Raw genomic sequence first — 27,438 nt, 5'->3', positions numbered from 1 at the left:
TGAGCTGAGACTGACGTAGGCGAACTTCTAAGAATGGATAATTTTAGCTCTGTATTTTGTTAAATCGAGTTTTCAAGTCTGTAACAACAACGACGATGACGGCAACAAACCATGCTTTGCAAGAGGACTCTGGTGTGACGGGAATGTTCCTTCATGGGGTGGAATTCAAACAGACACAGCCCTGTTTTACTTGGAGAAAATGAAAATGGTATGGGAATTATAGTTCTTTTAAAAATATATCTCTGGCTCTGGTTTACTGCTAATGGAGTGTATGAAGACACTACAGTGTGAAAAACAAAAGATTGTTTTAGTTCTTTAAACAGATAAAACTTTATATAAAGCAATCAACTAGTCACACATATGAATAATAACAAATATATTCCTCTAATATCCTCAAACAAATAAAAAAGCAGATACAAATAAAACCCCTGAAAATGAAAATAAACTTGGGATTAATAAGATTTTAACTAAAAATACTGGACACATCTGACTCCCAATTTTCCTACCTTAAAATAACATTCAAGCACTTTAATATTTTCTATATTAAAGCAGATGGTTTTAGTGCTTCAGAAAATACTGAATACATTTCCAACATAATACAGTTTAGAAAAATGATTGATATATAATTTTTTCACATCTTTTCTGCACTTAAGCATCAAGTGTGGAAGGAAGAGATAACTAGAAGGTTATAAATAACTAAAAATGGAAATCACATTTTTAAGTAGTAGCACCTACATATATTATTCCTGTTCATTTAAGGTTTTTAAAATTATAAATTGTTTTTTTTTCCTGTAGTGGACTAACATTTACTATTCATTATAGTCATACATCTCTTTATTCTTCTCCAAGTACTCTCTCTACAAGTCTGTTAGGTCACAGAAGATAGTGACAGAGCAAAGCCTAGAATACTTTTCTCTTGACTGCAGAATTGTGCTCTTAGCTAAACACAAAACACATAAAAATGCTAAAGATAAATACTGTTTCATATGTATACCATGTAAAAGAAATAAAGGGCAATAGAGTGATGACTGGCCCATTTAAGACTTCGGTTCTCCTTTTTATTGATGCTCCTTCAATGCGTTTATTTGTTGAAGAATTCTTGGGATGTCTTAATTTTATCTAAATAAATAATGAGGAAAATAATATCTCAAGGCTAGAAAAGGTACAGAAGTTAGGGACTACACTGAGTAAGCTGATATGTGGACAGCATTATTAGAAAGCAATCTATATATTTAAAAATTAAACAGGTGATGATAGTAGTGATGACAACATTCCCAGGATGATTCACAGTTTCCAAAGAACGTTTGTTCTTCCCAACAACCTCAGGAGGCAGGCAGGGCAGGCTCCCATATGCTTGTATCTTCATGAGAAATTGAGACTCAGAGGAGGGGAATAGCATGCCTGAGGCCAAGCAGTACTTTCACTGTGGGGCTGGGACTCTGAACCACGTTCTTCACACACTGAACATATGCCCATGTTTCCTGTGAATTTTGTATTGCACATCGTTCAAGAAGCAGTAAAAATCTCTTCTGACTTCCTGACATGACTATTTTTTAAAGGCTTCCAGGAAACTCAGACGTGCAGCCCAGGTTGAGAACTGCCAGTTTAAAACACGAAGAGAGCAAGCGGGAGTTTATAACAGGAGGAACATAGGTCCTCAGAGAACTGCTGGAGGAAGGCAGGATGCTACCCTGGAGGAGAAAACAATTGAGAGACAGGGTTTGACCTAGTGTTCTCTGTCATCACAGCAGAACCAGGGACAGTGGCTAGAAACTCTAGAGACAGATGCCACATTAATGGAAGGCCTGATGTTCATAAAATTCAAACATTCTATATAATAAAGAGCTAATATGCTAATTAGACCGGATGGAGGAATGACCAGTGGGCGGGGCCGCAGGGCTGTGGGGCTGCCAGGCTGCGAGGGCTGAGGCAGTCTGGGCTGCGAGGGCTGAGCCCCTTGCATGAATTTCGTGCATCAGGCCTCTAATTTCAGAATAAATGTGTGCTCTGTGAGGTGGTAACCTCTGTGCTGAGGAAAGTAAAGAATGGACAACTACGGATGGAGGAGATGGAGGAAACCAATCATGAAAAAATTAAGAGAGAGAAGAGATCACTAAGATTTTGAGATAGTTTTATACTTTTTCATTTATCTTCAATCTAATTTCCATTCTTCAGTTTGTGATTACTGCAAATTTTGTGCATTTGTTACTTATTAATAATTTTTTAAAAAATGTTCTCATTTAAAAATAACTGATACTGCCTTATAAAATTTTAGGACAAAATGTGTTTGCATGGACCAAAATGTGTTTCCATAATGCCAATATGCATGTCCCCATTTAAGGGTATTTTAGAAGAGAGATGGCATATGTTGGAAAGAACTCTCCCATTGGGGACACTCAGATCTGAATCCAGATTTCAGCTCTGTTGTTTTTGGGTTACATGGCCTTGAACTAGTAACTGGACTCCAAAACAGAAATTACAGAAACCAAATCTGAGAATGAAATAAGTGGTGCTATATAAATATTAGTTTCCTAATTTATGACTGATCTAACTAGTGACAATGTCCTGCACTGGCTCAATGACATGCGTGAAATATGGCCAAGGAAGTTCAAATAGGAAAGGGTACAAGATTAAAGTATTTATGTAAACATATTACAATTTTTTTAAAAAGGAACATAAACGTGTTTGTCTCCCCAAAGATCTCAAATTTGGAGATCTCTGCACTCCATAACTCAAACAGCTTTAGAACCTTGTATTGTAGGTCATTTTCCAACCCTGTACTCCATGGCCAGAGCATAATGAATGTGCTTTGAAATGTGCTCTAACCATGCTGAATCCCACTTAAATGGTCCTTGGTGACTCATGGTAATCAATATGAATAACAACTCCATACTATACTTAGTACAGTAGTTACTGCCTGGATTTTTCCGTATTTCTGTACTGCATTTTCCTGAGGCTTCTACTTAATTCATTTCTCATTTCAGTGGCTCCAAGATGTGTAGGCCTGTTGTCTTTCCACGAAATTGTCTTTGCCAATTGCTGCCGATGCTGCTCTAGCTCTTTTCCTGTGATAGGATACATTTTTATCTGTAACTTTCCAAATATTTAGGGGTCTGTTTTGCACACAATAACCTGCAGCCAAGTCTTTACAGCCTTTGTCAGACTCCAGTTCAAACTAACCCAGAACAAAATTAATGGTTTTTGGTAAAACCAGGCAAAGAGATGTTAAGTATTTGAGAAGGCAATGAATGCAACCACTCCTTATACCTATATGTTGACAATGTTTTGCCTAAGATTTAGGGAGGTTTTAGTTTAATGATCTGGAAGAGATATTAGCACTCCTATATTATTGCAGCGCTATTCACAATCGACAATTTCTAGGAACAGCCTAAAAGTCCATCAATAGATAAAGAGATAAAAAATGTGGTATATACATACCATAGAATACTATTTATCCTTAAAAAATAAGGAAGATTTCCAATATGCAAGAACATGGATAAATATTTATGGCATTGTGCTAAGTGAAAGACCAGTCACAGAAAGACACTGCAGGATTCCAGTTATATAACTATCTTAAATAGTCAAGTTCATAGAGTCAAAGAAGAAAAGGTAGTTCCCAGGAGCTGGAGGGAGAAGGAAAAGGGGAGTTACTAATGAACAGGAATGAAGTTTCAGTCGGCAGGATGAATGAGCTCTAGTTATCTGCTGTACACAGTCAGCAATAATGTAGTGTATACTCAAAAATTTAAGAAGGTAGATCACATGTGTTTTTATAACAATGAAATTTATAAAAAGAAAATTATGTATATTTTTGAAACTTTTAATTGATTTGAGAGAGAGAGAAACATCCCTTTGCCACTCCACTTATTTACACATTCATTGGTTGATTCTTGTTTGTGCCCTGGCCAGGTATCAAACTGCAACCTTGACATACCGGGATGATGCTCTAACCAACTGAGCTAGCTGGCCAGGGCTGGAAATATTTTCAAACTACATTAAGTGAAAACGCAAAAACTTGAAGAAAAAGTTAAAGTTTGAGAATTCAAGTAGCTTTACAGTTGTGAGCACCCAAAACACAAGCTTATTCTTGTATTATTATTAATTACTTTGTATTTTTCCATACAAACAACTGTAAACCTACTTTTGCCCCACCTGTATATTGTGGATAGCTAGTGCACACTGCTATGCCCTTCTCGAAGAATGTAAATTATATTGGGGTGATGTTATTGGGGCATTAATTAATGTTCTAACTTGCTGCATTCTAGGTTATTAAATATGCTTATCATATGTGTAAAAATAGTTGAAATGGTAAATTTTATGTTATGTATATTTTACCACCCAAAATAGGAAAAACTAACAAGCATAAGATTTCATTAACCTGACACCTGCTAACACACCAGTGAATTCCTTGTACACTGTGTGCTCTTGTTAGACCTGTACCTCCTTTTACATATTTCATATACTATAGATACAGTAATATTATATTTTGATGTCAGAGGATCATGAGGTGATTTGTTTGTTTGTTTGTTTTTTGTTTTGTTTTTTGTCACTTACATCACAGGAAATTCCTGGGACTAAGGGATTAAGACATCCTGCCACTTGTTCAAAATGAGGTTAATTCCCTCACTTTTTATACAACTAACAATTATAAAATGTTATTTCCTTTTCCAAAGTAAATGGCAGAGTAAGGGTAAGTGCGCTGTGAGCATGGTAATTATAAGCAGCTATCTTCAGCTGCACTAAATCACACGGTGTTTCCAATTAGAAGCGTTGTTATCCTATCGCAAAGCCCTTTTTCAAGGGAACAAAGCTAGATTTCTTATGTAATTCTTACAATCAATTTATGTAAGAGTATTAATAAGTATAAGATTAGCAAGTGCAGAAAGGAAGAACATAGCCTATTAATAAGCTATATTCCCATATAACCTTATGCCTTTGACGATAACTTAGTATTTTTCAAAAAAAAATCAGAGAGAAATTCTCTGAATTCACAGAATCCAATCTATTCTTTAAGAATTTCAGGTAAGTTTATAAAGGAAAAAGTAGATCCTAGGGTCCCCCCCCAACATTGTGAAACACCACAGCCAATACTGTCACTCAAATGTCCTGGTAATTTTTTACAGGATATTATGCAGTAATACATTTTCTATGTTTATGCCACCACTTCTTATAAACCATTGCAACTTATTGTACTAATTTTCATGAAAAAAAGAAACAATTATTATTTTAAAACATGAATACATAATTTTAAAATCTACAAATAGGTTTAAAATCCACGAGGAACTAATAAAACTATTAAATTTTATTCATTTAAAATAATGAGGTATTCTCAAGATCAATCCATGTTGTCACAAATGATAATATTTCATCTTTTCTGATGGCTGAGTTGTATTCCATTGTATATATGTACCACATTTTCTTTATCCAATCCAAAATTTTGAGGAACATCCATAACGTTTTCCATAGGGGCTGTACCAATTTACATTCCCACCAGCAGTGAATGAGGGCTCCTTTTCCTCCACAACCGCTCTAACATTTGTTATTACTTATCTTGATGGATCTTGAGAATATCATGCTAAGCAAAAGAAGTCAGACAGAAAAATTCAATATGATCTCAATTATATGTGGGATATAAAACTGAAAGCAACAAATGAACAAAAACAGACAAGAAAAACTCATAGACACAGACAACTGTATGATGGTTGCCAGAGGGAAAGGGCGCCAGGGGGTACGAGCGAGAGGCGGTAAAGGGTAAATGGGGTCAAATATATGGGGATGGAAGGAGAGGTGACATGGGTAGTGGGCACACAATGCAATATACAGATGATAAAAATTGTACACCTGACCTATATAATTTTATTAAACAATGTCACTCCAATAAAGTTAATTAAAATATCTAAAACAGTCATGGGGTATATCAAGATAATATCAACAATGATTCATTTCAGCATCATTTTAATATTAACATATACAAGAATAAAAATACCAACCAAAGAAGTATTTCCATATACTTCTGCTCCAGGAAAAAATAGAATTTATAGAACATTTGCTAGCAAAACCCATGAAATTGACTTATTTACTCACATTCTAAAATAGTGAAACTATTAAATTTTATTCATTTAAAATAATTGACTTATTTACTCACATTCTAAAATAGTGAAACTATTAAATTTTATTCATTTAAAATAATGAGGTATTCTCAAGATCAATCCATGTTGTCACAAATGATAATATTTCATCTTTTCTGATGGCTGAGTTGTATTCCATTGTATATATGTACCACATTTTCTTTATCCAATCCAAAATTTTGAGGAACATCCATAACGTTTTCCATAGGGGCTGTACCAATTTACATTCCCACCAGCAGTGAATGAGGGCTCCTTTTCCTCCACAACCGCTCTAACATTTGTTATTACTTATCTTGATGGATCTTGAGAATATCATGCTAAGCAAAAGAAGTCAGACAGAAAAATTCAATATGATCTCAATTATATGTGGGATATAAAACTGAAAGCAACAAATGAACAAAAACAGACAAGAAAAACTCATAGACACAGACAACTGTATGATGGTTGCCAGAGGGAAAGGGCGCCAGGGGGTACGAGCGAGAGGCGGTAAAGGGTAAATGGGGTCAAATATATGGGGATGGAAGGAGAGGTGACATGGGTAGTGGGCACACAATGCAATATACAGATGATAAAAATTGTACACCTGACCTATATAATTTTATTAAACAATGTCACTCCAATAAAGTTAATTAAAATATCTAAAACAGTCATGGGGTATATCAAGATAATATCAACAATGATTCATTTCAGCATCATTTTAATATTAACATATACAAGAATAAAAATACCAACCAAAGAAGTATTTCCATATACTTCTGCTCCAGGAAAAAATAGAATTTATAGAACATTTGCTAGCAAAACCCATGAAATTGACTTATTTACTCACATTCTAAAATAGTGAAATGCTCTGCAACTGGAGATAAAATTTATGGTTCATTTATACCAGTTTCTCCAACTACTAAATAAGAAAAATGGCTCCTTTACAAGTTTGTTGGGAGGTTTCAGTGATAAATGCCAAACAGCTGCATTACGCCTCGTGTTTCCCGTTAGATCTCTAGGCAGCACTAGAGTTTTGAAAGGATGTTCGCCGTGGCAGGTACATTTGCTTTCAGATAAATGCAAGGTTTGTGCATCCATCTGATTGACAAACATAATAAAATATTAATAACTCTCTCAGACATCTCAATTATGCCTATATCAAATATAGCCAAAGGAAAACTTTGGGAACAATATAAAATCTGTAGGGTGCTATTTTATCCAGTAATTAAGAATCATAAAAATTGATTTTCGAAAGTGTATATTCAGTATTTATAAAGCCAACAAGCACCTAAACTGCACTGACAAAATAATTTTTTAAGTGAAAGGTTATTTATATTTGGAAGCAATGCCCATTTGCAATCTAGTACACTAATACAAGAGCTCAACTAATGAGCAATGCAATTAATCTGCTCATTCATTGTTTGACTTGAGTATCATCTTTGTCAGAGAACATTGTTTCTACAAATGCTGCAATGTTAGAATAGTAATTTTGGGAGGTTGGAAGAAAAATGCAGAGGCCAAGCTGCAAATTACTTCTGAACATTGTATGCTCTTTAGCTACGGGTGCATCTCTCCAAAGCACAGAGCTGGGAAATAAGAATGGTGTTTTGTCTCTCTGCCGCTCTGCTAGTTAGACCTGGGAAGGTGGAATATAATTCAGTCTCTGTTTCTCAGGCCTCCTATCTCTAAAATGTAAATTAATTTAGAGTAAAGTCATAATAAGGATATTTACACGGAAAAATCTTTCTTCTTTCCCTTGCTGGAAACTGCAACACAATTTAGTCAGCAGCTTTTACGCTATGAAAATATTCATGTTAACGTTAGCATTAATTATTTTTATGGTGATTGGCCATTTAAAATGTGGATGTGTTCTTATAGAGCTGCTCTAATACAGGTGAGTGCCACGGACACTCATTTTCAGAATGCGATTTTCTTTGTAAAAGACTTGTGTGGATTCAGCTTCTAATTACTCATATAATGAATAAAACACGAAAATCGGATGCTATTCTACCATATTTTATAAAATTTGGAGCATTCTGTTTAAAAAAATATATTTTTATTGATTTTAGAGAGAGAGGAAGCTAGAGGGATAGAGAGATAGAAACATTGATGAGAAACACTGATTGGTTGCCTCCTACATGCCCCCTACTAGGGATTGAGCCTGAAACATGGGAATGTACCCTGACCAGGAATAAAACCAGTGAACACCTTAAAACATTTTTTTTAAATTGATTTCAGAGCAGAAGGGCGAGAGAGAGAGAAACATCAATGATGAGGGAGAATCATTGATTGGCTGCCTCCTGCATGCCCCACTTTGGGGATCGAGCCTGCATCTGGGGCATGTGCCCTGACCTGGTATCAAACACTGACCATCTGGTTCATAGGTCGATGCTCACCCACTGAGCCACATCGGTCAGATTGGAGCATTCTTCTAGGTTTTTCATTTTCCCTATAGAAGGGATTCTCATTGTGGTTGCCTACAGAATACTTTATTAAATTTTAAAGTTTAGAATATAGTCACCTCAATCATTTATGAAAAGAAGAGAGAACTGATTTGTAAATTTAATTTCCTAAATTTTGTGATTTCTCCAACATACAACTTCCTGCAGCTCGCATGACTAGGAGGCTATGATATTATTGCCAAGAAGCTGGGAAGCATGAGTCATCCAATCAGAGAAGAGTGTTCCAGAAAAGAAAACTTCCAGACAATTAAGGCTTTTACCCTTTCGCCCTTTCAAATATATTTCAAAATAACCATTTCTTACATCACTTGTAAATTTTCCTGATATTTCAAGCATCGTTCACAACATTTTTAAAGGTGTCTTTCAGTGTTTGCCAGGATTTCTGTGTTTGTTTCGAAGTACTCAAAAGTTTGGATGAAAAATATGGAGGAATTAAACAGCAATGTAATTTTTAAAAAATAAGGTAAGTTTAGGTAAACTGGAAACAAAATGGCACAATTATCATCTTCCATTTGAGCCCCACATGGTCTGCGAATGCTCACTGCCCGGCAGGAAGCCTGAGCTGTGCATCCTCTTATGGGTACAGTGATTGTGTGATTTGGGGCCTCCTCGGCTCTTACAGTGCCTACTACCCACAGTTCCCCTGTCCGTAGGACCAGCTCAGATTTACAATCTGCCAGCCAGATGACACCAAAACAGAAGGAACTCTCACTGAATTAAAAATACATTTTATAAATTGTTCAAAATTTGGTGGGGCCCAGATGCGGGATGGCCAACTGTGCCGATGAGGTGTGTTCCTACACTGCTAGGCTGCCTTGCGCCACGTGGCAGGCTTTCTAGTTGCTGAACGTGGTTTTTATGTTTTCCTGTGCCTCTCTTGCTTGCAGATGCTGTTTCTCACTGTGCATCTGCTTTTAGCAGCTCTGCTTCTGCTTCTAACATGTTGCTTTTCCACTAAATTTGGAGGTAAACCTTAACTCAGGATTCAGAAAGATATCACCACTAGCAATCTGGGCTGCAAGTAAGAGAAAGAATTCTGTCAATAACTAAAAAATAATTCAGTGCTCTCATGATCAGCCCACTACTGGGAAATGAAAAAAAATTACAACATTAAAATGAAATCAGTATTTTATGTTCTCATTGGGGAAAAAGTTAAAATAATCTATTTGCCTCATTTAAAACACATCTTGGATCTTCTCTAAACATCACTTAATAAAACTATGATACTGAAGTTAAAGATCACTTTCCATTGAATATGTTAATGCTGCTTTAATAATAGCTTTTCCCCAATTTCTTAAATAACATTCAAAATTTAGTTCATTAACTTTAATAATAACGTGGTGAGGTAGGAGGACAGTGAGAAATCTTTTAAAATGAGTATACTAATCTAGCGTAGTTTCACTTGGCAAAGCTTAAGTGGTGAATGGAGAATATAATCATCTATCTCATATTATCATCTGAATATATGTTTGTTTCCTTTAAGTGAAATATTAGTATAGTCAGAATAAAAAGTTGAAAATATTTTTTCAGTGAAAGAAAAAAACAAACAAACATATGATTTCACTTATATGTGGAATCTGAAAAAACAAAACAAACAAATGAACGAAGTTGAAATAGACTCATAGGTACAGAGAACAGACTGATGGTTGCCAGAGGGGAAGGGATTGGTGGACTGGGTGAAAAAGGTTAAGGGATTGAGAAGTACAGACTGGTAGTTACACAATAGTCATGGGGATGTAAGGAACAGCAGGGCAAATATAGTCAATAATATTGTGTAAACTCTGTATGATGCCACTTGGGTAATGGAAATATCGGGAGGAACACTGTGCGAAGTATATGACTGTCCAATCACTATGCTGAAACGAATACAAAATAATATTGAATATAAACTGTAACTGAAAAATAAAAAAATAAAAATGGTTGATACTTGCTTCAGTTGTATATCAAATTGTATTTCAAGTCACACTATCAACATAGTTGGTTAAAAATTCTCAATTTACCTCATTTCATACATTCTTCAGAAGGAAAAGAAGTCTGACTTCACTAATGTTTATTTAAAGAGTCTTTGTTACCCTGGTAGCTAAGACACAGTACATAAGAGGCATTTTCAATAATGCACTCCACGTTTACTAACAGAGAGCTTAATGGAAGACATACGTTCTCCCTCCATTTTATTTCTCCATCACCTCTTGCTCTATATATTTGCCCATTCTCTAACATCTATCTTATTAGAGTCAGGCCTCATAATTCAAAGCCCCAATGGCTCTCCATTGCTTACCAAACCATGCACTGATTCTTGTCAGGTTAGTGGATCCCTGACCAGCTGTCTGCCCTGTGAATGTGTTTAGCAGTATGTTTATGTCTTATGACACAAAGGACATCAATACAGTACAGCAAACCCGTTTGAAAGAGAACTCCAGGGAGTAGATTCAAATGAAAATTCAAACATTTCTAAAAAATTAAATCTATATATTAATTAATAAATAAAAGAGTGGGAAATGCAATGAGCCATTACAAGAATCTGTTAGATGTGCAATACATGATTAAGTGTAAACTGTAAAGTACCAAATGAAGGTTGGCAAGGATGAATCTTTAGCACTTTGCACACACCTGAAACCATGAACACCTACAATAATTTTCAGGAAATTTCAACATATAACAGAGAACATGGGTACAGAAAGTATCACTTCACGAAAAGGGATACCATATCTCCCAGTGGGATATATTAAAATATAAAGGCAGAAAATCATTGGTTTAAGATACTTACAATTAGCAAAATTATATTTTTCTCCTGAGTTAAATTAACATCTTCAAACTCCCTCTCTTTACTTGTGACTCTATAACAGTACTTACTTAATGTAAAAATAAGTTCCCAGCTGAGAATGTAAACTGTCATCATTCTGCCAGGAGCCTAATTTGTTAGCAACTCAAGTGGCCACATGATGCTAACTCCAGGGCTAACGCACCACTGTTCCCTAGGAGAGAATCCCACAGACAGCCCCTGTCCTAGGAGCTTCCTGGCCAGAGAACGCTTGGTGGCACTAGCTAGCACTTTGAGTGGGATAAATTCAGCTCCCAGGAAGAAAAAGGATATGGTATAGCGGAATTGGAAATCTTTCCAACTAATTAAGGAGCCATGTGGGAGTTGTGCTGGCGGCATTCTCATTTGTAAAGGAAGGAAGGATGCTTTTGCGAATAATAAAGAAAAGCAAGGGAAACAGTTTGCTGAATGCACATGGATTTAGAGCTGAGTCTTCCCCTTAACAATGCTGCCCATGAAAATGAGGTATCAAGCTCTTTTACATTTAAGTTCAGGGTCGATATGATTTTTCAAAGGTCAAGATCAATATAACATCAAAGCCCCTTTGTTCTCTGAAGACAAATACTATCAGAGCCTCCAAATCAATAAACCAAATTAGCAGCTCAACTAGCTAAATTTCTTGATATAATGAAGAAAGGTTGCAAAACAGGCAGTGACTGCTGCTTTTGTCTTCTTAACTGAATAATAGGATTATTTATAGACCGTTGTGGCCATCACTCCAGATGTTTCCTCTTTGCTTTGCCATTACTCTGGTAAAATATATTTTTTAAAATTAAAGACTCAATTACATGAGAGCAGCAACCTGCTCCCCCATCCACCTTTCTGAGACAGTGGGTCCATCATGGCCTAAAGACTCACACACTCCTGATCAACCCAGCAACTAAGAAATCCCTTCACCCCCGATGAAAGACACTTAGATAATAACACACCTCTTACTTACAGGGAAATCAAGGCCAGAATTCCAGAGGGGAAAGCATATTGAAAATTTAATTTCTAAAGTGATGTGTTTATGTCAAACACATGTATACCTACGCCTGACATTGATTGCTGTAAAACCTGAGGCAACATGTTTACATATGCTTCAAAAATACATAATATATTTTTAAAAAGATGCTGTCATGTATACTCAAGTGACAGCATTCAGAAAAGCGCAAATTATGACCCCTTCTTCTCATTTACGCTAGAATAAAGGCTGGACACCCGTAGTCACTCTTACTCCTCAGGGTCCCATGTGAGTACTATTGCATCCTCAGCATCACTGTACTGAGGTTACTATGCATGGGGCTGAAATTCACATCAGCAGTGACACAGATCTGGCCACCACGGTGCTTATTCCCGCCTGGACAGATAGAATATACACAACAAACAGATTACTATGGGCTGGAATAACTAGGGAAGACGTCACAGCCTTACAGAGAGAAAGACAGAACAGAAACACACAGAAACATCATTTCTTCAATGTGACCTTTTCTCCTTTCTCTCCTTTTGATTGAAGCTGGCCTCATCCAGCACCTGACTCACCTGCCTCCTTCTTCCTTGTACATTCATTCCCTTAATCATTAAGCCCTCAGGACAACGAGGTTCTGATCCGAATCAGACAGTCACAGGAACAAAGCCCAGGGTCTGTTGATCCCAGACACAGTTTCAGTCAAACTAGAGACAATATCTAGGCCTCAGCTGTGTTTCAGCTCCAGGCCCAGAAAATCGGGGAAACCAGATGAAGCAACACCAGGCTGATGTCAGGACCAGATGCAATGACCAATGACCCCCTACTGCAGCGCCAGCCAATCAGTAGAAACTGTGACCCTAACTCCCTTAGTTACCATGACTAATGCCCCCCTGCCCCCCAATATAATCCATCTCCTGGAAGCCCTCTGGGAGCCAGTCTTTGAGCATTAGCTCACCTGTGTCTTTAGTGTGGGCCACTTCCTCAACTAATAAACTCTTCTTTGCTGCAAACTTTTGTTCCTATCTGATTGGGCTTTGTGTAGGCATATAGAACCCTTTAGTCCAGTAACAAAACCTATGTAAACAGTGAAAGGGGTACAAGCGTGTAAAGGGTTAGGAAGAAAGGAGGGGCAGGTCAGAAGCATCTGGTTTGTTGAGAGAACAATAATGATAACTGTCTGGCTAGAAAATAGACAGTTTAAAAGTTGATTGGGCACCACTCCACGCCCACCCAAATTCTTCCTGAAGGTCTTACTATGGGGAAACAAGTATACTGACCCTAATCACTTTATTTGCAATGGCCTGGAGTGTGCTTTATTGCAAACAGGACTTGAGTGGATTGAAAAGGAGAGCAGGGCTTGGTGCCAGCCTTTGTCTCTGGTTATACCATTAGCTTTTACAAATTTGGAAGATGAGACTGATTTTAAAAAATAATTTCTACGGGATAAGAAATGTATGTGATAGTCCTGATTATAGTCCTTCATTTACAAGGAAAGACAAAGGATTGATGGCTTGCCAATTTAAACCTCAGAGTGAACAGTTGAACACCAGCACATTCTTAATGGCTACTATAAAAGGTATGCATTAGAGCTTGCTTCTTTTACATAAAAAATATGTTGCTAATGAATATATGGCAGTGAAAATAATATCAATATTAATTGATCAGGCATTCATGGCAGATGGTTCTATAAATACAAAATAGGAGGTTCCTCAAAAAGTTAAACTTAAAATAATGATATGACCCAGAAATTCCACTCCCAGTATGCTTGCCCTCTACTAAGCACTTGTAAGATGAAGAGGTAAAAAGTTAAACAGGGTCAAATATGTGGTGATGGAAGAAGATCTGACTTTGGGTGGTGGGCACACAATGCAATGTACAGATGACGTGTCATAGAATTGTACACCTGAAGCCCATATAATCCTATTAACCCACATCACCCCAATACATTTAATTAAAAACCAAAACTTGATGATTTAAATTATGGCAAACATCACACTAGCTTTCTTTGTGAATGTCTATGATTACATCGTTGAATGAATTAGGTTTCCAAGTTATACCTGGTTCATGCAGTAGATCTAAACACACTGAAATGGTGAGCCCACTTAATATGCAATATAATGGTAATAAATGCCATGCCATCCTGGAATTTGGAGACTCATTTGTATTTGAGAAAATATGTGGTAATGTTGTGGAAAAAAAGGAGGTAGGAAAAGAGCATTTTTATGAAAAACAGTATCAACTAAAAGGGAAAAAAAAAGAGCTTAATAGAACCATATACTGTGTTGTAGTCTTATCTTAAATCCCCATAAATTTAGCCCCAATTCCTTTAAGGTACAATTTTCAGTCAAAGTCACAGTTGCATTCATTCTCTTGTCCATCATTATGGGCTTTGTTCCTTACAATTTAATTGGAGGCTTTATATTAAAATGAACCTCAAAGCAATTCTGATGGTTCATTTTTTCATTGCTTTAGTAGTAAAATACCACTTGCTTTTATAACAGTGGGTGGCCATGTAATTACCATCAGGAGAAGTAAAGTACCCAGGTTCCCTTTCTCCTATGGTGTGAGTACAGTGTTGAAAACTTTCACAAATGAAACTGAAACGACCTTTGACTATTTTGTAAGGAATTATAAGTCTAAGCCGTGGTCTCTCACCGGAAGTAGTGTTCTAGAACTATCTTAACTGTTACTTTCAGAAATACTCTTTGGCAAGGTGTATACTACATATTCTCAGGTTCAACAGAGCCCTTATAGAGTAAAGTATTCCTTCAGTGATGAAATATTCTTATTTATCTCTCAGAGTGTTACTTATGTTTAGTCAGGAATGTAAGAACTGTCTGATGGTCCAAAGTCTAGCGAGGAGCCTCAGCCAAAGTTGTTCAGCACATGAAAAGAAAATCCCAGAATAAATAATTGCATATATCTACTTTCACTCTCTCTTTTGAGCAATTTCGAGAGGCAATCATTTTAATTAACAGATGGTATATGAATGCATGATAGCAGCTGTTAATATGCATGTTTAAGACTGGAGATTGTGGTGACTTATCTAGACACCAGGGCAACATATGTTGAGCTAAGCATACGGATTGTAATATGGATTATGATGCTAACACGCAGAGGCACAGAGGGACACAGCCAATGGACGCCTGTCCCCATTTAATCAGCTAACATTTTCTAACATATACTAGAGAAGGCTTTCTATTATTTTAACTGAGGGAATACGATAGATCACGAACCTTGATAACACCTTAAATCAGCTTCAGACATTTTGAAACATGTAACTATTTTTCCTCTGCAAATTCAGAGGCAGTTTCTTTTCTTTCTTTCTTTTTATTTTTTTTAAATTATCATTCAAGAGAGAAATTGGAAACAAATGAAAGCTATCAGGACCATCTTGACGAAACTTCAAAATATCGAAACAGATTGTGTTTTCCTGCTTTAAACATTTTATCTCATTACACGTTTGATAGAGAAGATGGTTTAGTTATCTTGAACACTATTAGTTAAATTTACAAAATAGCTGGTTGGAGATATTAGAGAGAAAACACATTACCTTCTCTTGATACTGCCGCCTGGAGGAATCCAGAGACTGGATTAAAGCCGTGGCGTGGCCCACGAACATGGCGTAGCAGGTGGCCCCCACGATCATGCTCAGCATGGTGATCCACAGGTCCGACATGCTGACAGGGGCCTGCGCGCCGTACCCGATGCACAGCATGTGGCTCATGGCCTTGAAGAGCGCATAGGAATACTGCTTTCCCCAAGAGTCATTCTGGAACAGAGGAGAAAGAGAACATGGGCTGAGCCAGCAGGAGAGCGGAATAAAACGTGAGCATGCCCTTACACAGAAGTATTCCAGTTACTGAGAGTGGAGACACCTGGGAATGCAGCATTTGCACAGGTGTCTCTCCTAATGGCTCATTACTGGCTTGATGGTTTTCCAAGCCTGCCTGGCACTATGAACTAGACATGGTCCACTGTTCAGACATGCCTGCCTATTCAATTTTAGGTTTGTAGTTTTTAAAACTAAAATCACTTTTGGGACAATGGTGTGGGCATCACATAAAAATGCCAAGGATGAATGCTGATGAGCTCATTTCAAAGTTTCCAGGAAATCTGGCCTTTCTAAAGTCCTTAATCTTATATTTCTTACTAGAGGCCTGGTGCATGAAATTCATGCATGGGGCTGTGTGTCCCTCAGCCCAGCCTGCACCCACTCCAATCTGGGACCCCCTGAGGGCAGTCAGTCAGACATCCCTCTCACAATCCAGGACTGCTGGCTCCCAACTGCTCGCCTGCCTGCCTTCCTGATTGCCCCTAACCACTTCTGCCTGCCAGCCTGATCACCTCCTAACCACTCTCCTGCCAGCCAGATTGATGCCTATTTGCTCCCTTGCCAGCCTGATTGCCCCTAACTGCCCTCCCCTGCAGGCCTGGTCACCCCTAACTGCCCTCCCCTGCAGGCCTGGTCACCCCCAACTGCTCTCCCCTGCAGGCCTGGGTCCCCCCCAACTGCCCTTCCCTGCAGGCCCAGTCGCCCCCAACTTCCCTCCTCTGCCAGCCTGGTCACCCCTAACTGCCCTCCCCTGCAGGCTTGATCGCCTCCAACTGCCCTCCCTTGCAGTCCTAGTCCCTCCCAACTGCCCTCCCCTGCTGGCCTGATTGTCTACAACTGCCCTCCCTTGCAGGCCTGGTCCCTCCCAACTGCCCTCCCCTGCTGGCCATCTTGTGGTGGCCATCTTGTGTCCACATGGGGGCAGCCATCTTTGACCACATGGGGGCAGCCATCTTGTGTGTTGGAGTGATGGTCAATTTGCATATTACTCTTTTATTAGATAGGATAGAGGCCTGGTGCATGGGTGGGGGCTGGCTGGTTTGCCCTGAAAGGTGTCCTGGATCAGGGTGGGGATTCCCTTGGGGCATGGGGTGGCCTGGGTGAGGGGCCTGTGGTGGTTTGCAGACTGGCCACGCCCCCTGGCAAGCCAATCGGAGGCCCTGATATCTGGGATTTATTTATCTTCTATAATTGAAACTTTGTAGCCTTGAGTAGAGTCCAGGGCCGGCCAGGGTGTGTGGGAAGCTTGGCTTTCTCCATTGCTGGGGAAACCCAAGCCTCCTGCTCGCTCCGTGGCTGCAGCCATCTTGGTTGGGTTAATTTGCATACTCACTCCTAATTGGCTGGTGGGCGTGGCTTATGGGTATTGCAGAGGTATGGTCAATTTGCATATTACTCTTCTATTAGATAGGATATTTGTGAAGTCCTTAATCTTATATTTCTTAAATAAAAAAAATAAGCATTCTGAAATACAAGTCTGATAAGTGGAAAGACCTCCCTACAAATGTCAGGGTTGATGATGAATCTCATTGGCTTTTTAAAAAATACTAAAATAGATTAAAATAAGCAAATAATATCTTGGCAAATCTCTGGAGGAAAAAAGAAAGATGACTTCTGAGATTAGTTATTAGATGCAGTTTATGATGATGTCATTTCAAAAGTTTATTCCAAGCTCAATTCTCCAAAAGTAAACTGTTCAATATAACTTATCTACCCTTTGATAAAATTATTATTTTCTGTTTAATTTGCATCAAATTCCCTAGGCCCGGACTTACATAATTTACGAAGCCCACTATAAACTGAAAGTTTGGATGTTTTAGTTCAGAACTCAGAAAAAAAGCCAAAATATTGTTAAAGATAAAATATATAAATATTTTCCCATGAAAATATATTATTACAAATCTTAATGGGGTAAAAGTGACTGATTAGTAACAACATAAAGGTACACATTTAAAAATAATATTGTGGTATGATTATATATCATACAATAAATAATAATACTGTATTATTGTGATATCTTGATTGGTCACACACTTTTTCTGGTTTATTTTCTGCAAAAGTCACTTCCTAGGTATCAAAATTCATTCAATTAGAAATTTCATCTTTAATGATAAAATCAAAAGTGGCATCAGTTGCTTTTGGCTAACAAGATCACAAATAATTCTTGATGCTTTTTTTAATTTCAAGAAAGATCTTTTTGTTGATACAACTTTTTGTGGAGTTATTAAGAGTATTCTGTAGGCTGTGATAACATTGGGATAAATGTCTGATAAATTATTTTAACATATAAATATTAGTATGCTGGAGCCCATTCTCATAGAAGAAATTATCTACAAAGATAAAACACTTCATACAAGTCAGTTTCATGTATATATAAATGTGATTTTTAAAAAATTAATCTTTGTATGTTAATTATAGTTTAAAATGCAAATTATATAAAATAATTGTGCTGTGCTAGCATGGCCATGGGTGAACCTGAGGGGTGGTGGTGAAGGATTAGAAAAGACAGACAAGAGAATAAAGCTGGGGCTGGGGGGGATGCTGCCCTCTGATTAGAGAGACAGTGCCATGGCCTGCAAGCCAAGTCTTTATTTTATAGCCATATTCCAAGAGACAAAGTAAGGGTGTGGTCACCATGTTTACAATGTTCTCGTGGGTTTGGAATCTACTCAATTACATGCACCTGATCAAGCTTTGTTTACTTCCTGTACCTCCTGCAGCCCATATCACTTAGCCACATGGGACCACAGGTTTGGACCATAAGGTCAAGCTTACAACTATAGCCTTTGGCTATAATTGTGCTGGGACTTGCATATGGCTTTGCCATGAGAGGATCATGCCCTCTCATTAGTCCGAGGCTTGAACCTGTCCAAACATTGTAGCCGCTTTCCACAAATAATAGAGATGTACCCTTCACCAATGGTTACATCTATAATATAATGTCATAGTCAGGAAATTAACTGATACAATCCAGTGATCTCATCCACATTTTAATAATTTACATGTACTCATATGTGTGTGTATTTAGTGTTATACAATTTTACTGTCTGTGTAGGTCCGTGTATTAATCAACACAGTCAAGATACAGAACAACTGTATTCCTTCTACTGCCTTTGTACTGAATTTGATGTAAATGTCTCAATGGTATTTTAATATTTTCTCTAACATTTCCGGTAACTTGTTGAGGTCATACAGGAAACTAAAAGTAGCTTTTTGATTTGTATACAACCCAAAATTCCTGTTTATATATTATTTTCCCTTATTTTCAATTACAAGGAAGAGTTTAATTAAAAAAATTATCTTCCTTATTAATAATTAGCTCATTTACAGCTTCACATGAAAATAGTGTTATGTTCCATCAAATGTGATGATCTTTGAATTTAATCTGTATTTCTAGGCTGGTGGATATTTGCTTTGCAATGTTGCAGCTGTTTTCAAAACTGGGCATTGTAAGCAACAAAGAATTCTAATAACTCCCTCAAATGCTTTATTGCAATGTCCATGTGTATTCTCTATTTTGTAATAATTTATTGGCAGAGTGTATTGCCTGAGCTCCGCAGAGACTGCCTTGGAACTTAGGCAGAAGATTTAATATTTAAATGGTTTCTCTTGTGCACCACCTCTATGACTGCAGGAATAGGCTCCCGGGAGTGACAGACAGCTGGCCTCTCACAGGCAGCTCCTCCTATCTCCTCGGCGGCCACTGCTGCTGCTGCAGCTGCCATTGCCACTGCTAGCCTGGTGAGCTCTGCTTTGGTGGCGCTGAGGCATGCCTGTGTGAGCATGCTGCCTGGCCAACTGCTGGCTCTGCACTGCCTCCTGTGCCTGCAGGCCTGGCCCTGTGTGTGCCCAGCTGCCCCCTGCAGTCTCTGCTCATCATGTCCATGCCCCACTGTCCCAGGGGACTGCACTTGAAAAACATAAAATCAAAAATAAAACAATTAAGAATTTCAAGATAGCAGCAGCAGAGCATTAAACCAAACACAGGGTCCTGCTGACAGTGTCCTTGAACAACTACAAGGTCACACCCCACCCACATGCCCAGGAAGCCATTCCTGCCTCAGTCAATAGCTCTTGCATGATCAGAGATGTTTAAAGTTATTTTAAAAATATTAAATATATGTGGGTATTTTGTTCATATGGCAATGGGGTTTTCCAAAATCAAATTTATAGGATATAAAAATTGAACATGACTTTGGGTGTGATGGGCACACAGTGCAATATACAGATCATGTATTGGTTAGTCTTATTAACCAAATGTCACTACAATACATTTAATAAAATAAATAATGTTGATTTGTCTAATGTGTAGCATGCGTTCATCACCAAGTGTGTCCTCATGTGTTAACATATTAGATTCCCCGAGCTCATGCTTCTCATTCTTCCGTGTATCTTTCTTTACTCTATGGAGGGTTCCAAAAAAGCTTGTAAATTAGAAACCCAATAAAAAACTGATAAGTAACAAAAATGTCTTGGTGGCCATTTGGAAACAACCAAAGTGTCCTTTGATAGATGATTGGATAAAGAAGATGTACATACATACAATGGAATACTACTCAGCTAGAAGGAAAGATGAAATTCTGCCATTTGCAACAACATGGATAGATCTTGAGAATATCATACTCAGCGAAATAAGTCAGAAAATATTAACAACCATATGGTTTCACTCATATGTGGGATATAAAACTGAAAGCAACAAATGAACAAACAATAAAGCAAACAAACAAAAACTTGTGGACACTAACAACAGTATGGTGGTTACCGGAGGGAAGGGAAGTGGAGAATAGTAAAAGATAAAGGGGGTCAACTCTATAATGATGGAAGAAGATTTCATTTTGGGGGGCGGGCACATAATGCAATATACAGATGATGTACCATAGAATTATACACTTGAAAATTATATAATCTTACTAACCAGTGTCACCCCAATAAATTTAATTTAAACAATTGAACATTATAAGGTTTAAAAGCCCAACCTTATAAACTTTGGACTTGCATGTAGATACTGCCAAAAATAACCAATCCCATTTGGTTGAAAGAGTTAAGTTTCATAAAGTGAAATTCACTGTTATTTACTTCTAAAATGAGGTCAAGCTGCCATTTATCTGTCTATCTATCTATCTATCTATCTATCTATCTATCTATTTATCTATCCATCCATCTACTTATCTGTCCATTTATCTACCTGAAGAGTTTTTCATAGATCAGCCAGTCTAAATTATAGAGACGATATGTAAGAGAATAAGGAATACACTAGGAAACAGAGTGGAGGCCAGAGTCAGAGGGGTGAGAATGTTTTTCAATGCAATCCAGGAGGCCGCTGAAAGTTTTTCAGTAGGGAAGGATATCAACTGAACTTACTTCGGGAAGATGGATCAGGAAGAATTGTTGAACAGTGGTTCTCCACAGAGGATAACTTTGTGGAGACAAGGTTGCCACGGTTACCAGTTTGTACGCCGAAGATTCTGTGGTTTGAACCCAGGAGCTCTGGCTCTAAAGACTATGCTACTAACCACTACATGATAAGGCTCTTGGTTTTATAAACCTACCATACTGGTAATTTCAAAAAAAAATATTAAGGCTGAGAAATTAAAGATGGCAGCATAGGTAAGCACCTAAACTGCTGCCTCGCACAACAATTTCAAAACTACAACTAAAAGACAGAATGGACACCATCCAGAACCACAGGAAAGCTGGCTGAGTGAAAATTCTACAACTAGAAGGAAAGAGAAAAGCTCACAGAGAATTGGAGGTATGGCAAAGGGTCTTTGTGCGTGCAGAGGGAAGGGCGGCTGAGAGCCTGGCTGACTTTCTCTGGCGGAAGGGGGAAGGAAGCCCCCGACCGCACTGAACCCCAGTTCTGACTGCACTGAACCCCAGTCCCGGGCGAAACCCCGTGGGCCCAGGCTCATACAGGGGGAGTCTGGACTGTCAGGTAGAGAGAAAGGCACCCGGAGACTCGGAGACCCGGGGGAGACCCGGGAGAGCCCCGGCAGGCAGGGTTCCGGTGGCGTGCGCGTGCCAGTGCGCACAAAGGCTGCAGAGGTTGCCACAGGCTTTCCCTAGCAGAAGGGAGTCCGAAGCTCCTGAATGCACTGAACCCCAATTCTGACTGCACTGAACCCCAGTTCCAGGCGAGCCCCTGGGGACCCACGCTCTTATGGGGGGGAATCTGGACTCTCGGGCGGAGACTCGGGAGCCGGAGAAGGCAAAGGTCTGCAGGCGCGTGCATGCCAGTGCGCACAAAGGCTGCGGAGGTTGCCACAGGCTTTCCCTAGTGGAAGGGAGTCAGAAGCCGGGGAAGGCAGAGGTCTGCAGGCGCACACGTGCACAGGGCAAGGCTGTCTGGAAGCCAAGACTGTCTGCTCCGCCCTGACACTCCACCCCATCAAAGCTGAGCACAGAGGCTATTGCAATTTGGCAAGTCTAATCCTATAAGGCTGTCTCCAGCACCGAACTTCTCCCAGTGTAGACACAGCTGATCCTTACAGCCAACTGGCCTGGAGGTCAATTCCTCCCAGTGATACCAACACAATCAAGACTTAACTACAACAAGGCTGTACACACAGTCCACAAAGGGGTGCACCAACAGTGTCCACCTCACGCCGAAACCGGTTTGGCTCAGTGGAAAGAGCGTCGGCCTGCGGACTGAAGGGTCCCGGGTTCGATTCCGGTCAAGGGCATGTACCTTGGTTGCGGGCACATCTCCAGGGGGAGGTGTGCAGGAGGCAGCTGATCGATGTTTCTCTCTCATCAATGTTTCTAGCTCTCTATCCCTCTCCCTTCCTCTCTGTAAAATATCAATAAAATATATTAAAAAAAAAAAAAGAGTGTCCACCTCAGGTTAACTGGGGAGGCCGACCCACTGGGCCATATAGGAAACCTAGCACACAAATCTACCCTACCAACTCAGGGAAGCAGTGAAAATGCGGCATCAAAGAAACAGATCACAAACGAAAGAAATGGAGGAAAACAAACGACTGGATATAGAATTCAAAACCACGGTTATAAGGCTTTTCAAGAATATCCTAGAAAAGGCCGATAAATATAACGAGACCCTCGAAGATATGAAAAAGGACCAACTAGAAATTAAACATACACTGACTGAAATAAAAAATATTATACAGAGACCCAACAACAGACTAGAGGAACACAAGAATCAAGTCAAAGAATTGAAATACAAAGAAGCAAAAAACACTCAACCGAAAAAGCAAAAAGAAAAATAAATCCAAAAAGTTGAAGATAGTGTAAGAAGACTCTGGGACAACTTCAAGCGTACCAACATCAGAATTATGGGGGTGCCAGAAGAAGAGAGAGAGCAAGATACTGAAAACCTATTTGAAGAAATAATGACCGAAAACTTCCACCACCTGGTGAAAGAAATAGACTTACAAATCCAGGAAGCGCACAGAACCCCAAACAAAAGGAATCCAAAGAGGACCACACCAAGACACATCATAATTAAAATGCCAAGAGCAAAAGACAAAGAGAGAATATTAAAAGCAGCAAGAGAAAAACAGTTAGTTACCTACAAGGGAATACCCATATGATTGTCAGCTGATTTCTCAACAGAAACTATGCAGGCCAGACGGGAGTGGCAAGAAATTTTCAGTGATGAATAGCAAGAACCTACAACCAAGATTACTCTACCCAGCAAAGCTATCATTTAGAATTGAAGGGCAAATAAAGAGCTTCACAGATAAGAAAAAGCTGAAGGAGTTCATCACCACCAAACCAGTATTATATGAAATGCTGAAAGGTATTCTTAAAGAAGAGGAAGAAGAAAAAAAGTAAAGATAAAAATTATGAACAACAAATACATATCTATCAACAAGTGAACCTAAAAATCAAGTGAATTAAAAACCTGAGGAACAGAATTATCTGGTGAATATAATAGAATCAGGGGCATAGAAAGGGAGTGGACTGATAATTCTCAGGGGGAAAGGGGATGGGGGGTTTCAGGAAGAGACTGGACAAAAATCATACACCCATGGATGGGGACAGTGGGGGGGAGGTAAGGGCAGAAGGTGGGGTGGGAACCGGGTGGAGGGGAGCTATGGGGGGAAAAAGGAGAAACAATTGTAATAATCTGAATAAAGGTTTATTTAAAAAAAAAAGGCTGAGAAATTAACTGCTCAGCCCAAATCTCACATTTAAATTCTCATTTAATATAGTAAATTAAAATAAAGCATAGAGTGACCTAAAGGAGGGAAAGCTAGGATCTGAGAGGGTTTTATGAAAATTCAGGGACATTTCTATTACCAATATACCATATTTCTTTTACTATGTGGCTGTTCTCTTTTCATCTTTTAAAATTGACTCTATCCTATTTTAGTCTACATCAATAATAATAACACACATGGGAGACTGTACACTCAAAGTGACTTATGATATTATGTTACCACTTACATACAACTTGGATCTCATTAAAAGTAAACAATAAGTTACCTGTGAATCCTGATTTAATTAGGGTTTATCTTGTTTTTAATTTTAGGTAAGACTTTATTAACAAATTGTTCCTTATAGATCAATTTCTTATTATTCAAAAGTGTTCACTCATTTAATTCATTACTTCTCTGAGGCATCATTGAAATTAATTACTTTTTGAGGAAGACATATTAAGCCAAATTAACAGTAACATACATAGGTAAATTTGATTATTCCATCTGGGATCTTTCATGGAGAAAAAGGTATATTTTGAGCTTTCTCAAGGTTTAACTTAAAATACTTTCTAGGCATCTGTTTTGACACCTTGCTTGTATTGTTATTGAATTTGAGTGAGGGTGATGGGCTTTGGCAAAAAAAAAAAAAAAAAAAAAAAAAAAAAAAAAAAAGAAAGAAAGAAAACATTTATTCTAGAGTGTCCTTAGATCTTTACCATAAAAACAAAAGTTCTTCAGTTCATCATTTTTTCACTTGAACTGAATATTTTGTTAATTTAGTAGCCAACATATTTTATTATTGAATACCTGAATTAGTTCTTTATCAATTGAAAGCAAATGCAAGTATGAATATGTTAAGTAGGTAAAATCTTAGCACAATCCAACATATAGAACTTAGAGGCTCAGCATCTATGCATCAACTGCTGACTCTGAAAGGATCAGAGAGAGACACAGCAGTGGAACTAGAAAGCCAGGGAGAGAATGAGCCCTGCAGAGCTAGGTTACCAACTTTGAATCACTCTGGTCAATTTATTTCTTCAATCATTGAATAAATTTATCACCAATATCAATTACAGCAATACCAATCAGATAAAAGTTACACTAAGAAGCTCTCCAGAAAAGGAACAGAGCAGAGCAGAATCCGCCTGAAAACACAAAAAGTATAGCATAACAGGTTGCCAATCCCAGAGAGTTCCCATTCATTGAATATTCAATGACTATCTATATAATAAAAGGCTAATATGCAAATCGACCGAACAGCGGAACGACCGGTTGCTATGACATGCACTGACCACCAGGGGGCAGACGTTCAACACAGGAGCTGCCCCCTGGTGGTCAGTGCACTCCCACAGGGGGAGCGCTGCTCAGCCGGAAGCCTGGCTCACCGCTGGCGAGTGCAGCAGTGGTGGTGGGAGCCTCTCCTGCCTTGTCACAGCAGCAGCGCTAAGGAGCCCTCAGGGGATATTCAACTGCCAGCTTAAGCCTGCTCCCCACCAGCAGTTGGACATCCCCCAAGGGGTCCCGGACTATGAGAGGGCACAGGCTGGGCTGAGGGACCTCCCCCGAGTCTGTATATAAGAGAACAGTGAGGATAGTAACAGCTGGTTTCTATCAATTTCACAGTGCTAAAGTATGACAACCATGAATATAGACTTTGGAAGCAAGCTTTATACTGATTAGTGATTGAAAGAGAATTACTACTGTTTTTAAGTATTAATTTGAGATTTGTTTATTCTTTGAAATATATCCCCTAGAATTATTAGATTCATATATTTATTATGAACAGAAATATTTAAGAAACATCTTTGAGAATATTTGTATCTTAGCTGAATGAAACATTATTTGTGACTTTTTGTTACAGACCATATTAAGTTGTAATGTCAATGGGAAGAAAAGTGGAGGTCATCTCAATGAGGCTATGTTAAATTGAATTATTCAGTAGGAATATTATTCAGTACAAGCATTCCTATTCAGTAGAAATATATATGGCATTTCCCATAGTATAGTGCTGTGCAAAGCAAGCATTAACTCCAAAGTATGCAGGAAGAAAGAGAGCCTACCAGTATTATACTTTCTTGGATTTCACAATCTGTCAACCTTGTTACATATGAGTACTATATTTAAAAATCTATTAGGAAGTACTGAATTATTTCCATTAATTCACAAGACAGAAGCTCTTTTATTCTTGGAATGTATGTGTATATATATTCTTGATAGCAATATCTCCAAATAATTTAAATACCATGATTTCAATGTTGCCCAGCCGGTGTGGCTCAGGGTTAAGTGTAGACCTATGAACTAGGAGGTCATGGTTCAATTCCAGGTCAGGGTGTGCAGGAGGCAGCCAATCAATGATTCTCTCTCATCACTGATGTTTCTATCTCGCTTTCCCTCTCTTTTCCTCTCTGAAATCAATAAAAATATATTAAAATGTTAATAAAATTTATTTAAAATAATAATTACATACTTTTATTTTTCAGTTGTAGAAATTTATTTTTCTTATTTGTAGTGCTATGACCTGCTTACAAGCATTTGTACCCGTGGCACCAATCCCTTTTCGCTACAGGAGGGTTCACACAGTTTCTAGGAGTAAAATGTAAAGTTGGTGCATAATTAAACTTCTGTTGCCATATAAAGAATGATGTCTGGCCTGGTCTTTAGAGCTTAGTCTAGACTTGTTTTCTGGTCAATTAATCCCTCAAGTTCTAAGTGTACTCTTTCCTGCTTCAATAATGATGATCAAACACAAAATTTGCATTAAGTAGATTTATAAATTAAAATTTAATGATGCTTGAGATAATGGATATTTTTCCCATATTTCTCTTAATGTTAGTGTATTACTTTAGAATAAAATTGAAATAATCAGTAAATTATTTTTTAATTTGGCATATATATTAACCCATATTTTTATACTAAGCGTCCATTAACACTTATTATAGAAAGTCCTCAAATCAGACACAATTTTAAGAGTTTTAAGTTAATTTTTCAATTAGAATGAGCATTTAAGCAAAATATTTTCATTTGTTATATCTTTTCTTGTTTGTACAAGTAAATATAAGTACACATACTTTACATATTTTTGCACATATAAGTATTATAAAA

General features: G+C 38.2%; 1 protein-coding gene across 2 annotated transcripts in view; it reads right to left on the bottom strand.

The window, feature by feature from the left end:
• HCN1 (hyperpolarization activated cyclic nucleotide gated potassium channel 1) overlaps positions 1-27,438 on the bottom strand; it is a 324,316-nt gene that overhangs the window by 65,082 nt on the left and 231,796 nt on the right. For both annotated transcript variants that reach the window (XM_080682007.1, XM_080682008.1), the window contains exon 4: positions 15,893-16,111. In XM_080682007.1, coding sequence (XP_080538133.1) covers positions 15,893-16,111 — 219 coding nt within the window. The remainder of the gene's footprint in view (positions 1-15,892; positions 16,112-27,438) is intronic.

This window comes from Plecotus auritus, assembly GCF_963455305.1.
Source record: "Plecotus auritus genome assembly, chromosome: 7".
NCBI classification, from domain to species: domain Eukaryota; kingdom Metazoa; phylum Chordata; class Mammalia; order Chiroptera; family Vespertilionidae; genus Plecotus; species Plecotus auritus.
Note: the sequence above shows the minus strand (reverse complement) of the source record. Positions and strands in the feature narration are given on the sequence as shown.